Raw genomic sequence first — 15,832 nt, 5'->3', positions numbered from 1 at the left:
TACCTGGGGTTGGTAAATGCCTTTTAAATGGCTTCATTACCACTTGAATTGCTCTTTCATATGTTTAATGTCTGCTAAGAGGTCTGGCAGGCTTTTTCACTTACAAGTTAATGAGATCCTCTTTGGAGGAAGCAGAGTCACAGAACAGAGATAGTGATAGAAATGTAGCCGTGTTAGTCTGGGGTAGAACAGAGATAGGAAGACATAGGTGGGTAGACAGTAAGATCCAGTGGTGCCCCAAATTTTCAGGTGCCCTCAACAGTAGCATATTCTGCATAAGTGTAGGGACAGCCCTGCATAATCACACCACAGTAATATTACTCTGAAGGAAATGGGGTCACAAATACATGAATAGAAATCTGAATTTGCATTTTCCCAGATCCAGTTAGGTTTCTGTCCTTTCGGACAGACTCACATTTTTGGCTGGCTCAAAACTTGGCTGATCCAGTTCCAGCTCCCCAATCAGCAGTGAGCTCATGTACTTTCTCACAAGCTCCTTATCAATATGAAAGGCCTCAAATGGATCCTGAAAAAAAAAAACAAGTAAATGGAGTGAGAAAAATCCCAGGAGTTATTAAGCTAACAACTAATTAAGAAGATAAAAAACTAACAGGAGAAGATTATGTCCCAATGCAGCAGTAAGCAATTCTGGTCTAAAATTCGGTATAATATTGTATATATTCTATTCTATTCTGTATCAGAAAACAATGCATTAAAAATACAGTAAACTGAGTATGCCTGCTACAAATGTACACTAGTATCTAATACTCAATTTATTTCAACATACTAAATCATTTTAGATCTGTTTGAAACATGACAAAAATTATAAAAAATATCAAATATCCCATTTCAATGGTTCAAAACAAGCTCCTTTTCCCTCCCTTCTTCTTTCAATTATTTGTGAATTTTTTAATAAAAAAAGTATTCAAAGCATTTTAATAATATTTATCATTATTTCAGAAATTTGATAAATAAAGCTTAAATAATTTACAATGACTTCAATAAAAAAAATCTGCTTACCCTTTCAATAAAAAAAAACTGAAAAAAAAATCACAAAACGTTCAGCAAAAAAAGAAAATTTTCAAAAAAAGTGACCTTTTTTGGGACAAATTTCATTTTCAAAACAAGGCAATATTTTCAATGAAAGTTTTTTGTTAAAAAAAGGCAAGCTCTAATTAGGTTTGATTCTCTTCCCAATTAAGTCAGTGGAATAACTCCCAATCAATGGAATGGTGAAGGATTAAGCTTTTTTGCCTCAACTGTCTTAAAGATAAAGCTTACAACTCACTGAAATAACAGAGAGAAGATGTTTTTATTAGACCAACTTCTGACAAGCTTTTAAGCTCCATGGAAATCAAAAGAGCTCTGTATAGCTCAAATGCTTGTCTCTTCTACCAAAAGAAGTTGATCCAATAAAAGAAATCTCACCCACCTTGTGTCTCTCATATCTTGGGCTCAATAAAGCTACAACTATAAACATCTTGTTAATTGTCAATTTCAAAATATTTCAATTGGAAAAATGCTGTTAGCGAGACAATATGCTCTACAAGTCCTCTGACTACAGACAAACAAGTTGAAACCAGCAGAGAGCTCATGCTTTTTGACCTTAGATACATTTTGCTTTGGAATCCATCACAAAATCAAGAGGAACGAAGAAGTAGGATAGAAGAATATAAAGTTTAAAAGATAAACTTTGCATTTTTTCCATATATATTTGAGAGAGTTTGTGCATCTGTGTGTGTGTCCGTCTGTCAGTCAATTTGTTCAAGAACTCCTAAATGATAAGAACTATAACCCCCAAGTTTGATATCCAGTTTCCTCTTATAACTTAAAGCAAGGTCAGGGTTTGGTTGTACCAGGACAATGGGATGTGCTTGGAATTCAATTGTTTCTCATAAAATAGAAAGGGAGGGGTCTGGTAGGAGGGACAGTTATATTGCAGAATGATCACGGTGGGGGGGTAAGAAGGGGGCCAGCAAGGGGACAGAGATGGGGACTGGGACAGCTATTTACTATATATTTCAGGGAGTTTTTCTAGCCAGGGGACATACATTCCTCCCACGGCTGTGCCCACTGCAGCAACCATAGACAGGCACTTCTCACCTGCTCCAAGCTGCTGCGGTGAGAGGGGGCTGGGGTTGTCGTCTCTCCCTGGGGTAGCCTGCATTCCGAACCCCTCATCCACAGCCCCAACCCAGATCAATGATTTAAATGAAGAAAACAAAACGTATTTGAATGGCAATGCCATATTGTGTTACATTTTATAATATATATGATATATTTTCTTCTGCAAAGAGTAATGGATTAATGAATTCTCTTTCCCCTGTCCTGTACCTCATGAATGAATGAATGAATGAATGAATGAATGAATGAATGAATGAATGAAACCAAAGTTCAGGAACAATATTTACCTAGGCTGTTCCCTTCTGGCCCTTTGGGTCAATGCCCCCAGACACTGAAATTCTGCCCAGCTTGATGTAGCCACTGACACAAGACACCCCAAAGAGGAGTCAAATTCTTAGTGTCACTTAGGTGGAAGCCAACAAGTAGCATGACCATCAGAAGATGCTGAGATAGTTAGAACCTGCGGGTGTTGTTTGGAACCAAAAGTGCAATCAGCATTACAGGGCATAAGCACATTTATCAAACCTAAGTTTCACTAGTGATGCTGGAGTCAGGACTTTTGGCCGCACATTCTCTCAAAGCAGTCAGCTGTTTAGAGAGCATGCTCAGAGCCAAAATCATGTCATCTCACTTTGCCAACATCGTTCAAGCCAAAGTCAATTCCATTTCTTCATTTTCCTCTCTCCCCCCCATCCTGAATTGCTGTCTTAGAATCTAATTTATTTTATTCTGTCCATCCATCCCCATCATCCAATCCCATAACATATGTCATAAGCCTTTTCTAGTCCCATCATTCTCTTTCACTATCCTAAATCTCTCCCCTGATTTTGCCTCCTCTACCTCCATTCACACAATTATATCTCCATTCCCAAAATAGCCTCTCAACACCACCTGTCTAATGTCCATATCCCCTCTCTCCTTCACCTCTAACCTCACCTGAGCAGTTTACTCCATTTCCTTTTCTCCAGTTCTCTCTCTCAGAGGAATACTCACTTTAGAGTATTCTCTGTCACTCATATCCCTAATTACTCTCTTTAGCCATTTCTAATGGACCTCTTCTCCATCCTCATCATCATAGAATCATAGAGCCGGAAGGGACCTCGAGAGGTCATCGAGTCCAGTCCCCTGCCCTCACGGCAGAACCAAGCACTATCTTCTAGACCATCCCTGACAGGTGTCTGTCTAACCAGCTCTTAATATCTCCAGTGAGGGAGATTCCACAACCCCCTTACACAATTTATTCCAGTGTTAACCACCCTGACAGGCAGGAAGTTTTTCCCGATGTCTTCCCTCATCGGTCATGTTTTCTAGAATTTTAATCAATTTTGTTGCTCTTTCCTGGACCTTCTCCAATTTCTCCACATCTTTCTTGAAATGTGGTGCCCAGAACTGGACACACTACTCCAACTGAGGCCTAATCAGCACAAAGTAGAGCGGAAGAATGACTTCTCCTGTCTTGCTTACAACACTCCTGTTAATGTATCCCAGAATCATGTTTGCTTTTTTGCAACAGTGTCACACTGTTGACACATGTTTAACTTGTCATCCACTATGACCCCTAAATCCTTTTCAGCAGCACTCCTTCCTAGATAGTTGCTTCCTATTCTGTACGTGTGAAATGGATTGTTCCTTCCTAAGTGGAGTACTTTGCATTTGTCCTTATTAAACTTCATCCTTTTTACCTCAGACCATTTCTCCAGTTTGTTCAGATCATTTTGAATTTTGACCCTATCCTCCAAAGCAGTTGCAACCCCTCCCAGCTTGGTATTATCTGCAAACTTAATAATCATACTCTCTATGCCATCATCTAAATCATTGATGAAGATACTGAACAAAACAGGCCCCAAGACAGACCCCTGAGGAACCCCACTTGCTATGTCTTTCCAGCATGATTGTGAACCATTAATAACTACTCTCTGAAAACGGTTATCTAGCCAGTTATGCACTCACCTTATAGTAGCCCCATCTAGGTTGTATTTCCCTAGTTTATTGATAAGGTGGTCATGTGAGACAGTGTCAAATGCCTTGCTAAAGTCTAAGTAAACAACATCCACCGCTTCTTCCTTATCCACAAGACTTGTTATCCTATCCAAGAAAGCTATCAGATTGGTTTGACATGATTTGGCCCCTGCAATTTCAGACACCATAGAACAGAGATATAAATTCCCTTCATGCATTGCCTTCATCTACATTGTCAAACTTTTTTTTTGTAGTCAAGATCAATGCAGTGCTGAAAGTTCTTATGGAGCAGAGCACTGACACCAACTACATCAAGCTACTAAAGGAAGCAAATTCTGGCTGCACTATGGATATAACTTTGTTTGACACTCCCTTTCACATCCTTGTTATAAAAGATGTGAAGCAAGGAGACCACAGCCTGACTCAGAATGGTAACGAGGGGTCAAAGTGGAAGAGTGGAAGTAGTTTAAACTGATCTACACTGACACTATCTCAGATTCACAGACGAGCTATCGTTTTGATTGCACAAACTACATAAAATGCTGCAAGAACTTGACGCAAAAAGCAGCCAAGTCGGACTGAAAATGAACCACACCAAAAAAAGTATGTGGTCTAATGTCTTGCAAAAGCCCAAATAATAGTCAAGGGAGAATAAACAGAAGTTGAGCAATATAGTTATTTGGGCCAAGAAATAAACATGCACCAAAATCAGGAAGGCAATGATGTGATTACTAATATCTCCTCATTCTCTCTTCGAGCAATGATCCCATTCCTGATTCTTATCTACTTCCAATATTTTTCATTGCACCAGACAATCCAGAGAGAAAAAAAAAAACTGGATGGTAACTGCTAACTAATCCCAACTGTGGATATCCAAAGAACCTTGAAGAACACAGGACCACGTGAGATGTTGCATCCTTAGAACATTCGTTTCACAGTGATCAACTGATTTATGAGCTGGGGTTAAAGTATGCATTATAATAACCCTTGCCCAAACTTGTGAAATGCTGTGAGCTCTTCAGATGAAAAATAAAGCATTAACCTAAAGTACAATTATAATTATTATTACCTAGTGGATAGATGTTTGTTTTAAGCACAGCCTTGACTAAGCTGCACCGCCCCAGGCATAGTGCTGAGATGCATTATCTGAGCCACAAGTCTTTTTTTTTATTCGCACGTGGCTTATCCCAACAGTAAACTAACCTCTTTGTGCTGGTGCAGCTACACTGCCCCATCCACTTGCTTGGGTGGTAGTAAGCAGCTAAGTAACTCCACTTAGGGCATGTCTACACAGCAGAACTTAACTCAAAATAAGCTACACAAACTGAGCTACATCAATTGCGTAGTTTATTTTGAAATAGCTTATTTGGAGTGTTGGTGCTGTCTGCGCAGCACTTATTCCAAAATAAAGCACTCTTCCTCCATCTTCCCTTACTCCTCTTAAAATGAGGGTTACAGGAGTCGGAGTAAGAAGTCCCCCCGCTTGACAGTATTTCAACATTATGTTGAAATAACTGCCGGCTGTACAGACGTGGACTATATTATTTCGAAAAAATGTTGCTGTGTAGACATAGCCTTACTTTTTTGCAAATGAACCAAAGTCCAAGTAGCTGACTCATATGTGTATGGGAATTTCTTACGCCCTTTCGGATGTTTGCAGTTCTGATACCAATCTAACCCTAAAGATATATACTAGGCATATTGTGTATTTCTTAATAATTGTTTCAGTGTATAAAATACTAGGCTGATAGGCACATTACAAATAGCTAATAATACACTTTAATGCCACCTACACCTCATCTGGTTACAAGGAAAACAACAAAGCAGGGATAAAAAGTAAAAGGAGGTGATAGCTAATTTTTGGCAATGGGCTGATCAGGAAAGGAACAGAGAGGCTAAGAAGGAGCAGAAAGAACATGCAGTTCTCTTACTGGAGCTGACAGCTGTTTGGCATTATGGCATGAGATAGCAAGAGACCTTACATAACTGAGAATATTGAATAGGCCTAAGGCTACTAAAGGAGAGTTTTTCCAGCTGTATGTTCATGATGGAGGGCCAAGATACATAGACAAAGCAGGAATGATGATGTTATAATTTTAGGCTAACCATTGTATCTGTCAAGGTGCTTCCACGGCCATCATATCAGATTGGCTCAATCTTTATATATATGGATCTGCACAACATGTTATGGAAGTGCTATTATCCTCATTTAAAAGATGGGAAACTTCAGCACAGAGAGATTAAGTGACTTGCCCCGCATATCACAGGGAGTCTGAGACAGCGGGTACATGAACCAGGCGTTCCTAAGTCCTGGAGCATCTCCTTTCATTCAACTGGTGGCTGAAAAGTGGCAAAGGCGAAGTCTCAACTGCACATTTTGGAAATGACAGTATTAACAAAGAAGAATGAGACAGTTCTTAAAAGGACCATGGACTTTGTGTGCATGTGTGTGAAATACATAGATTTTACATTTCCTTATTACCTCTGGCCAGAAGAACTAGTGTTGCTGTAGAGAAAGTGATTGTGCTATTAAGCAAGTACAATCAGCCCAATCCGCTTTTGTAAACCACCATGAGCAAATCATCCAATCAACAGGAGAAAAAACAGCCCCCTCATAAATTCCTAGCTCCTCTACCTCCTTTAGAGAAAACTCACTTTCTGAGAACAAAGCAGTCAGCAAATCACAGGGCCACTCAACTTCCTCACAAGCTGATTAGCTGACTGCTTCTTTCCTCTGAGAATAGGTAGGGAGTTCCCTGTACAGTTCCCTCTGTGGTGAAAGCTTAGGAGCTTGTATGAGAAGGACAAGGGAAAGAAACACACGTGACCCTCTCATCCCCTCACTCTTTTACAGCAAGCTCCACTTCCTTTTCTTTCCTGTCTTTATTCCCTGGAGGAAAAACTCTCTCTCAGGAGTGAGGAGGTGACATCCAGTTTTGACATAATGCTGAGATTTACGAATATGCCCTGATTTTTATTCCATCCCCTTTTCTAAGGAATATTTCTTCAAATCAACAGTGCTTCTTTTCCATCTTACATGTCTCATGATGCCCTCAATGCAATTTCAGGGGTGCTGGAACAATTTTTAACGGGGGAGGGTGTGCTGAGAGGCATTTAACCAAACTGCAAACCTTGTATACAATGGGAACCACCTCAAGTCAGCGAGTGCAGCAGCACCTCCTCCATCCCTAGTTCCAGTACCTTTGCACGATTACCACCAAACCTGTCAGCTTTTTATTGTGAAACCAACTAAGTGTAGTGCACACCTGAAAAGAACAAGGTGTATGGATCAGCTTTCAAGATAGGCAGGTAAAAATGGTGTTCAAAAATGCTTCATAATGGAAAGTTTACATTCTGACATCTACCAAAAAATGACATCCCAGCCCTATGGAGTGGCTAGTACATCCCAAATACCAGAAATGACTTATACGAGGGACCTCAATATGCAGTGATTTATTTTTTTAGTAAGGCTGGAAAGGGAAGCAGGAAGAACACCATTTTTACCTGTTGGTTTTGTTTCCCTGGAGATTTGTTCCCAAAACACAATTAAGGGTATGTCCAGGGCTCGACAAATAATGCAGTCTATTCGCCCGTGGCGAGGAGATTGCAACCCGGAAGAGCCGGGTTCAGGCGATCTGCGCATGTGCAGAACGATCTGCGCATGCGCAGATCGCGGGACAGCGCGGCTGGCGAGCGAGGCTTGCCGCGGTTCAGCGAGCCCTGGGTATGTCTATACTGCATTTCTCCTTTGAGAGAGGAATGCAAATGCAGCCAAGTGAAATTGCAAATGAAGCGCGAATTTACAAATCTCGCGCTTCATTTGCATAATGGCATCCAGGTGCTTTTTCAAAATACCCTATTTCGGAAAAAAAATGCCGTCTAGATGGGGATATTTCAGAAAAAAAACCTCATTTTTAAAGGAATACGGGTTATTTTGAAAGAAGGTATTTTTTCCCCCATTATGCAAATGAAGCACGAGATTTGTAAATTTGTGCTTCATCTGCAATTTCGCTCGGCTACATTTGCATTCCTCTCTTGAAAGAGGAATGCAGTGTAAACATACCCTAAGAGGCAGAAGAGCCAATTAGATGGCAAATATTCTAACCTGTCACCTTTCTAAACGCCACCTTTTCTCTCACAAGTTCCCCAGCATCTCGGACTGCTTCACTTACCAAGAAAAATGAATGATTAAACCATTTAAGGAAAGGGTGGGAGTCGAGTTCTCTGTATTGAAGTGCCAAAAGGAGACAGTGAATAAAAGAAATAATATCCACTACAAAGATGAACAGGAAAATGGGATAGAGAATAAGAAAAAGGATAGAGAATAAGACAGAGAATATTTTATTGCCTCTATATAAAACCATGGTACGCCCACATCTAGAATACTGCCTACAGATGTGGTTGCTTCATCTCAAAAAAAGATATATTGGCCTTGGAAATGGTTCAGAAAAGGGCAGCAAAAATGATCAGGGGTTTGGAACAGGTCCCATATGAAGAGAGATTAAAATGACTTGGACTGTTCATCTTAGAAAAGAGGAGACTAAGGGGGGATATGATAGAGGTCTATAAAATCATCACTGGTGTGGAAAAAGTGAATAAGAAAAAGTTATGTACTTGTTCCCACAATATAAGAACTAGAGGTCACCAAATGAAATTAATAGGCAGCAGGTTCAAAATAAACAAAAGGAAGTTTTTCTTCACTCAGCACACAGTCCACCCATGGAACTCCTTGCCAGGGGATGTTGTGAAGACTAGGACTTTAACAGAATTAAAAAAAGAGCTAGATAGATTCATGGAGGTTAGGTCCATCAATGGCTATTAGCCAGGATGGGTAGGAATGGTGTCCCTAGCCTCTATTTTTCTGGAAATGGGTGACAGGAGAGGGATCGTGTGTGGATTACCTACTGTGTTCCCTGCCTCTGGGGCATGTGGTATTGGCCACTGTCAGCAGACAGGATACTGGGCTAGATGGACCATTGGTCTGACCCAGGGTGGCTGTTTTTATATTCTTATGTGCTACAATAACTTTTATATAAAGAAAACTGAGCAGTAAAACCAAGAAGAAATTTAAATGCATCCCAGCAATGTAGCCCAATGACACTGTAGGTTGTAAGATGCAGCTGCATTTTCAATCACACACAAACCCCCATAATAGCTGAAGAAGGTAGCGGAACCAGGAACGAGTTAGAAAAATGACCTCTGCAAGTAAAAACTGTCTTTGTTTCAGGCTGGGCTCTAGCCAGCTGCCCCAGTCACAGAGGGCGGCATCAGACAAGAAGTCTCTGAAACACGGATGTTTGTGGGCTGCCAGTATACACTGACGATAGGAGTTGATAGGAGTTGAATGTGTAACCCTGACTTAAAGAGGCTTCTAAAAAGAAAGCCACAGCTAGGCACTAGGGACTGAGAGCAGGAAACTCTGCCTATGGCATTGCTTTGATTGCCTGCCAGTGTTTTTTTTTTTTAAACCATATCTAGATAATGGGCCAAAAGTTGGATTCTTTTCCACCCACAGAAACAGGAAACAGCTCTTCGTAACCCCTGACTCCTTGTTCTCCCAAACAGCAGAGAATGTTACCAGTTATTTCTCCCAGCAGAGTATCACTGAAGAGGGATGCGAGTGAAAACATCTGTCTCTACCTGTAAACACTAGGGGAGGCAGTTTCCCTCTGTCACAACTCCCAGGCAGTGACAACTGTCTGTGGGACCCACACTCCCAGGCAGATTGAATACGGCAAGTCCTTGGGCTAGAAGAGTTTCTTGAAAACACCAGTCTCCCGTGACAGAGGGGAAAGGTTAAATAAACTGCGCAGCAGCCGAGGGTGACCGCGGGGACAAGTCTCTGTAATATGGCACGTGCCTTTCGCCTCGGCCTGCAGCACTTCCCCTTGCACAGACTTGAGATCAGCCCGGGGCTGCAGCTCTCCAGCGCAGCTGTCCCGAGTTGGGCCCCTCCCGTCTCTCGCCCCCAGGGAGGCTTCCTGCTCCCCCGCTGGCTGCTAACCCGACTCCCCCTCCGTGGGTCCCAATTCGGGAGCCTGCCCGGGCTGGTCAACCGGACGCCCCTTCCTCGGCCCCTCACCGTGGCGTCCTGCCCGGCGTAGCTGCTGATGACTCGGGCGCCCCCCGGGTGCCGCCGGTAGAACTGGCTGATGTCATAGACCTTCCTGTTGATCACCAGCCACCGCTCCTGCTGCGGCTGCCCCCGGCCCGTGCGCAGCCCGATCTCCTCCCAAGTGAAGCGCCGCGGGGAGGCGCCCGCGCCCGGCTCCTCTCTCCCCGCCTGGGGACCCTGCAGCGGAGCCATGCCCCTGCCCGCTGCCTCCGCGCTGCGCCCCGCCGCACAGGGCCCGCTCTGTCCCGCACGAGCGTCCGGGCAGCCAAAGGACCCGGCTCTGCCGCGCCCCGTCCCCGGCAGCTCCGCCTGGCAGCGCTGCGGGGAAGCCATTGGCCCGCGAAAACCCGCCCCCGATTCGCCCCTGCTCCGCGCTGCTCCACTCCCCGAGAGCGACCTCCCGCCTTCGCTGCCGGAGCCCATTGGCTGCCCCGCGGCCCGGCTTCAGCCTGCCCCGCTACCAATCCCTGAAAGCGGATCAAGCCCCGCTGGGCTGTTGCCTTGCAGAGGCAAAGGGGCCGAGTTGCGAAACTCCCGCCCGTTCGCCTTTCCCCGGAGTCTGGTACAGATCCGCTCCGGGCGCTGGTACAGATCCGCGCCCTGTGGCGAGGTGCGACCCGGAGCAGTCTCACATGTGTAGGCTCTAAGGAACTGCTCCTGTAAGATACTGCTACCGGCAGCAGCACAATCTCTCCAGGGCTGCGTAAGCGCCAAAGCTCTGAGCTTGTTTCTTTCACAGCAATGGGTCCAATAACGGACCCTAGCCAGCCCCTTACCTCTGTGGAATTCCACTCTGTTTGTGTAAACCCACTGGATTCAGCAGTCACGGAGGCCTTTGGCTGGTGACAAGTAGGCTGCAGAGGGGCAAGGAATGAATCATAGAATTCTAGGACTGGAAGGGACCTCGAGAGGCGATCAGTCCAGGCCCCTGCCCTCATGGCAGGACCCAGCACTGTCTAGACCATCCCTGATAGACATTTATCTAACCTGCTCTTAAATATCTCCAGAGATGGGGATTCCACAATCTCCCTGGGCAATTTATTCCAGTGTTTGATTACCCTGACAGTTAGGAACTTTTTCCTAATGTCCAACCTAAACCTCCCTTGCTGCAGTTTAAGCCCATTGCTTCTTGTTCTACCCTCAGAGGCCAAGATGAACTAGTTTTCTCCCTCCTCCTTATGACACCCTTTTAGATACCTGAAAACGGCTATCATGTCCCTCCCTCAATCTTCTCTTTTCTAAACTAAACAAACCCAGTTCTTTCAGCCTTCCTTCTTAGGGATAATTTAAGGAGTCTGCAAAACTTTTACTTCTGGTGCTGATGCACCTAGCCAAGGAAAGTGTCTAGACTGAGCTGCGAGGGCTGGCAAGCTGGCAGTTAATAATGCAATGTAACCAACGGTGCATTCGATACAAAGGTCATTGAACGATAATCAGCATGGGACCCCAGGAGGCCTTCTTTACAGACCCTTTTCCAGGGAGAGCTACGCTTCACAGGACTTTCACCCCGTGCCAAGGTTTAAAGATTGTCATGAACACTTTGAACTGGACCTGCAGTGAATGATAACCCAGGCAGGCTCACACGTGTACAATCAGGCATAGACATTCTGTATAATATACAGTTATATAATTTGTAGGTCCAAGTTCCAAGACCCAGGCAGGGACAAGTGTTTTAAAAAATTGTAATAGACATTTTCATATGGTTAATCAGAGTTAACATTGAAAGTCCACACAGAAGAAATATGAGAACAGAGCCCTTGGCTGGCACTGGAGGAATGGAAGGGTGCTTCAAACATAAAGAGTACCATGGAAGATGGGGCCAATGCAAGAATGGGGGAAGAACGTAAAAAGGACCTTACACAAGAGAGTATTGATTGAGTGTCAGCAATGAGAAAGGACCACAGCCAACAAACTTTATAGTGATGAGTGCCATGTTATAAAGGACAGTGGCTTTCCACCTGCGGCCGGCAGACACTGGGGTTCCGCAGATGAAGTCTAAGGGATCTGCGAAAGATGATTTTGAAAACAGAGTTTCATATCCCAGAAAAGGCATTCCATTTTCCTTATCAATCAAAAGTATGTGAATACTCCCATCTACAGTTCAAACCCCAGAAATGTTGGTACCATAGCCCAGTTTAGCACGCTCTCTCACACTGGGTCATATGCTTTGCTAAGCATATCCCATGTGTAGAGTTAAATTCTGTTCCGTCAGTTTCAGTCTAAGACTTCGATGGTAAGGGTCCACAGACCACAGGCTGAATTTCGAAAGGGGGCCACAAATGAAAAAAGGTTGGAAACATCTCTTATAGGACAACAAGGGGTCCCGTAGCACCTTAAAGACTAACAGATTTATCAGGGCATAAGCTTTTGTGGGAAAAACCACTTCAGATGAATTGGTGCGAAAGTTACAGAAACAGGGGTTGCAGAAGCAAGACCAGCCCAAGCCCCTCTGGTTACAGTACACCCACATATAGGGCTAGCCTGGATCTGCAGCACCTGCCAGGCCCTGGTCTGAGCCCCATCTCAACTCTGCTGGCAGGGCCAGACCAAAATCCCTGACACCCTCCTGCATGGGATTGGCCCAGCCTCAGCTGCTCTCCTGAGTCCTCCTTCCCAGGCAGAGCTGGCATTGCTACTCAACCCTCCCTCCCCTGTGCTAGGGGTGTGTGACGGGGTGAACCAGACCCTGAGGCCCCCGCTTGTGATCCTGCCACACCTTGCCCCAAAAAGGCAATAGAGAAATCCTCCAAGCAGGCTAGAGTGGCAGTGGAGAAAGCAGCCACAAGACCCTATAAAAGGAGCTGAAGGACCAGATAGCTGTCAATGCCTCTGGAGACATCAAGGGAGGCAGGGGACATGTCTGTGTGGACAGCTATTGGAGACTGCTGGACTATGTGAGGACTCCGAAATAAAGCCCTGAGGTAAGGGTGGGACGCTGCCTCCAGGAGGGAAAGCCCTGGGGGCCCCACTCTCTCTCTGAGCGGGGAATAGACTTGGGACACTGCAGAGGGTACTGTGATGAGCCCCTGTTAAAGGTGTACCATGGAAGGGGTTTGTGATTCACACACAGGGTGTGTGACTCAGCTGGAGAGCTGAGTTACTGAAGAGGCTGCAGAGAGAGTGTAGGCACATGCACTCATGCACTCAGCCAGAGGGGTGCTCATGAGAGGTGAATGTCACCCCATTTACTGCATGGTACCCCACTGTCCATTTGTCCAGTTTTCTCACACCAACTGATGATTAGTCGGGATGGTCAGGACACGGCTTAAAAAGCAGGCCATCCCAGCCAAAATGGGATGTATGGTCACCCTAATCTCAAGTACGTTTGTCTCAACTACACATTTTTCTCACTGTCTATCACTTTTCACACATTATTTATAATATGAAACAAAATACAGGACTATGTAGCACTATGTAGCACCAAACTAATACAGCTACTTTTCTATCATTATTTATAATATGTTGAACAGCACTGGTCTTGGTAAAAGCCCCTGGGGGATATGATATCACTGGTTCCTTCTCTCCATTCTGAAAACAGACCACTTATTCCTACCCTTTGTTTCTTATCTTCTAACTGGAAAGCCTGGTAATGCTTTTAGGATCATCTTCATCCTTGAGCTCCCTGACTCCATTTGGACACAAACTCTCTGTCCCAAGGCAGAAGATGTTAGCAGCACAGAACTCATCACAGTCACACGCAAGCTCAGATTTGTGAATGCTGAGCATTCCTTCTTTCCCCATCATAGCTGCTTGAGCCCCAGTGCACTGACAGAGTCAGCACCTAGGTTCATGAGCATGGTGCACATAAACAAGAAGAACCGCTATGTTAGAAATGTCCATTGACTTATGCAACTGAATCGCACCCGGCTTCCACTTTCCCTCTTCCTATCAACTGAGCATTGATATATTCCACAATATTAATGACTTGATATGACACAGTATCATTTGACAGAGGAATGCAAGTCATGTTTTTGGCAGCTGTATCACCTAAGATTTTATGACAAGCATCTATTACTGAAAGTATGGTTAGTTCTTTAGATGTAAGGGTATGTCTACACATCAAATCTACCCCATGTCTTTTGAATGCATCCACTATTTTGAAATATGGCAGACGCACTATTTCGGCATCCCTATAAGCCTCATTGCACGAGGGATAAGGGACGTCTCAAAATAGTGTTTTATTTCAAAATTTGGTGCTGTGTAGACAGCGCCAAATTTTGAAATAGCCTATTTCAAAATAGACTTGAAATAAGCTATGCAATTTGAGTAGTGCAAATTGCGTATCTTATTTTGAGTTTAGAGTGGGGTAGACACACCTTAAATGGTAGTATGCTTTTACCAATGTGTGAAGACAGGAGATATAATGCTTTTAACAGCTTCATTTGATGTTATAGCAGTGTAGGGTAGTTTCTTTCACCCCTTCACTTCATCTCGCTTCTGTATTCCACTAGAATTCCACTAGATTTTCTATTAAACTTAGAAGTTTGGCTTCAGGGTGTTGAATCATTTTTGAAGATTTCATAGCACTGTTGCTTAGAGTTGTGCCACAGAAAACAGAGGTTTTGGGCATTCTACACCCTCGCTTGCAACAAACCCATACATAACGTAAGACACGTCGTATTTTTGATTGAAAACTAAACATTTCCTTTTCTTTTCTAACCCTTCTTCCTTATGTTCAGAGTCATGCACATCTCTACTCTGTTTTTCTGAACTGTAGTTAGTTCCAAAACATAGATTCAGAGGTAACTGCTTAGTCAATAACATTGTCTATTTACTTATGTGAAAGTTTTACTAGAACTTAAATTATGCTTCCTGCTTTCTGCTAAGTACTCCTTCCAACAAATGTGCACTGATGTGCTTTGCATACCAGCCCCATAGCAAAAAATGTCATAGAATCACAGAAGAGTAAGGTTGGAAGAGACTCCAGTCCCCAGCACAAAGCAGGACCAATCCTGACTAAATCATTTTAGTCAGGGCTTTGTCAAGCCTGGCCTTAAAAAAATCTAAGGATGGAGACTCCTCTTCCTCCCTAGGCAGCTGATTCCAGCACTTCACCACCCTCCTAGTGAAATAGTTTTTCTTATTATGCAACCTAGACCCATCTCCCCCCTTTCCCCTCCCCTTCCTCCCCCCCCCCCCCCGCTGCAACTTGAGACCATTGTCTCTTGTTCTGTCATCTGTCACCACTTAGAAGAGCCTGTCTCCTTCCTCTTTGGAACCCCCCTCCCTTTTCAGGTAGTTGAAGATTGCTATGAAATACCCCCTCACTCTTCTGCAGACCAAATAAGCCCAGTTCCCTCAGTCTCTCCTCATAAGTCACATGCCCTTGTCTCCTAATCGTTTTCTTTGCCCTCTACTGGACGGTCTCCAATTTATCCATATTCTTGCTGTAGTGGGGGACCCAAAACTGGATGCAGGACTTCCAGATGTGGCTTCACCATTGCCAAATAGAGGGGTATAATCACTTTCTTCGACCTGCTGGCAATGATTCTACTAATGCAGCCCAATATGCCTATAGCCTTCTTGGCAACAAGGGCACACTGTTGACTCATATCCAGCTTTTCAATATTGTAATCCTCAGATCCTTTATTGCAGAATTGCCGCCTCGCCAGTCAGTCCCCTGCCTGTAGCCAT

The 15,832-nt window shown here is 44.0% G+C and overlaps 1 protein-coding gene across 2 annotated transcripts in view; it reads right to left on the bottom strand.

Annotated features, from left to right (window-relative positions):
- Nucleotides 1-10,528, bottom strand: part of LOC102461025 (acyl-CoA (8-3)-desaturase-like) — a 28,830-nt gene extending 18,302 nt beyond the window's left edge. The window contains exons 1-2 of one of the 2 annotated variants that reach the window (XM_075928385.2): nucleotides 10,166-10,528; nucleotides 416-526 (exon numbers count right to left, since the gene is read on the bottom strand). In XM_075928385.2, the coding sequence (XP_075784500.2) occupies nucleotides 416-526; nucleotides 10,166-10,390 (336 nt within the window). In that variant the 5' untranslated portion in view covers nucleotides 10,391-10,528. The remainder of the gene's footprint in view (nucleotides 1-415; nucleotides 527-10,165) is intronic. The other variant, XM_075928384.2, reaches the window with a different exon arrangement.
- Nucleotides 10,529-15,832: the final 5,304 nt, after the last annotated feature.

This window comes from Pelodiscus sinensis, chromosome 5 (genome assembly GCF_052426305.1).
Source record: "Pelodiscus sinensis isolate ZL-2025 chromosome 5, ASM5242630v1, whole genome shotgun sequence".
In the NCBI taxonomy this organism is placed as follows: Eukaryota; Metazoa; Chordata; order Testudines; family Trionychidae; genus Pelodiscus; species Pelodiscus sinensis.
Note: the sequence above shows the minus strand (reverse complement) of the source record. Positions and strands in the feature narration are given on the sequence as shown.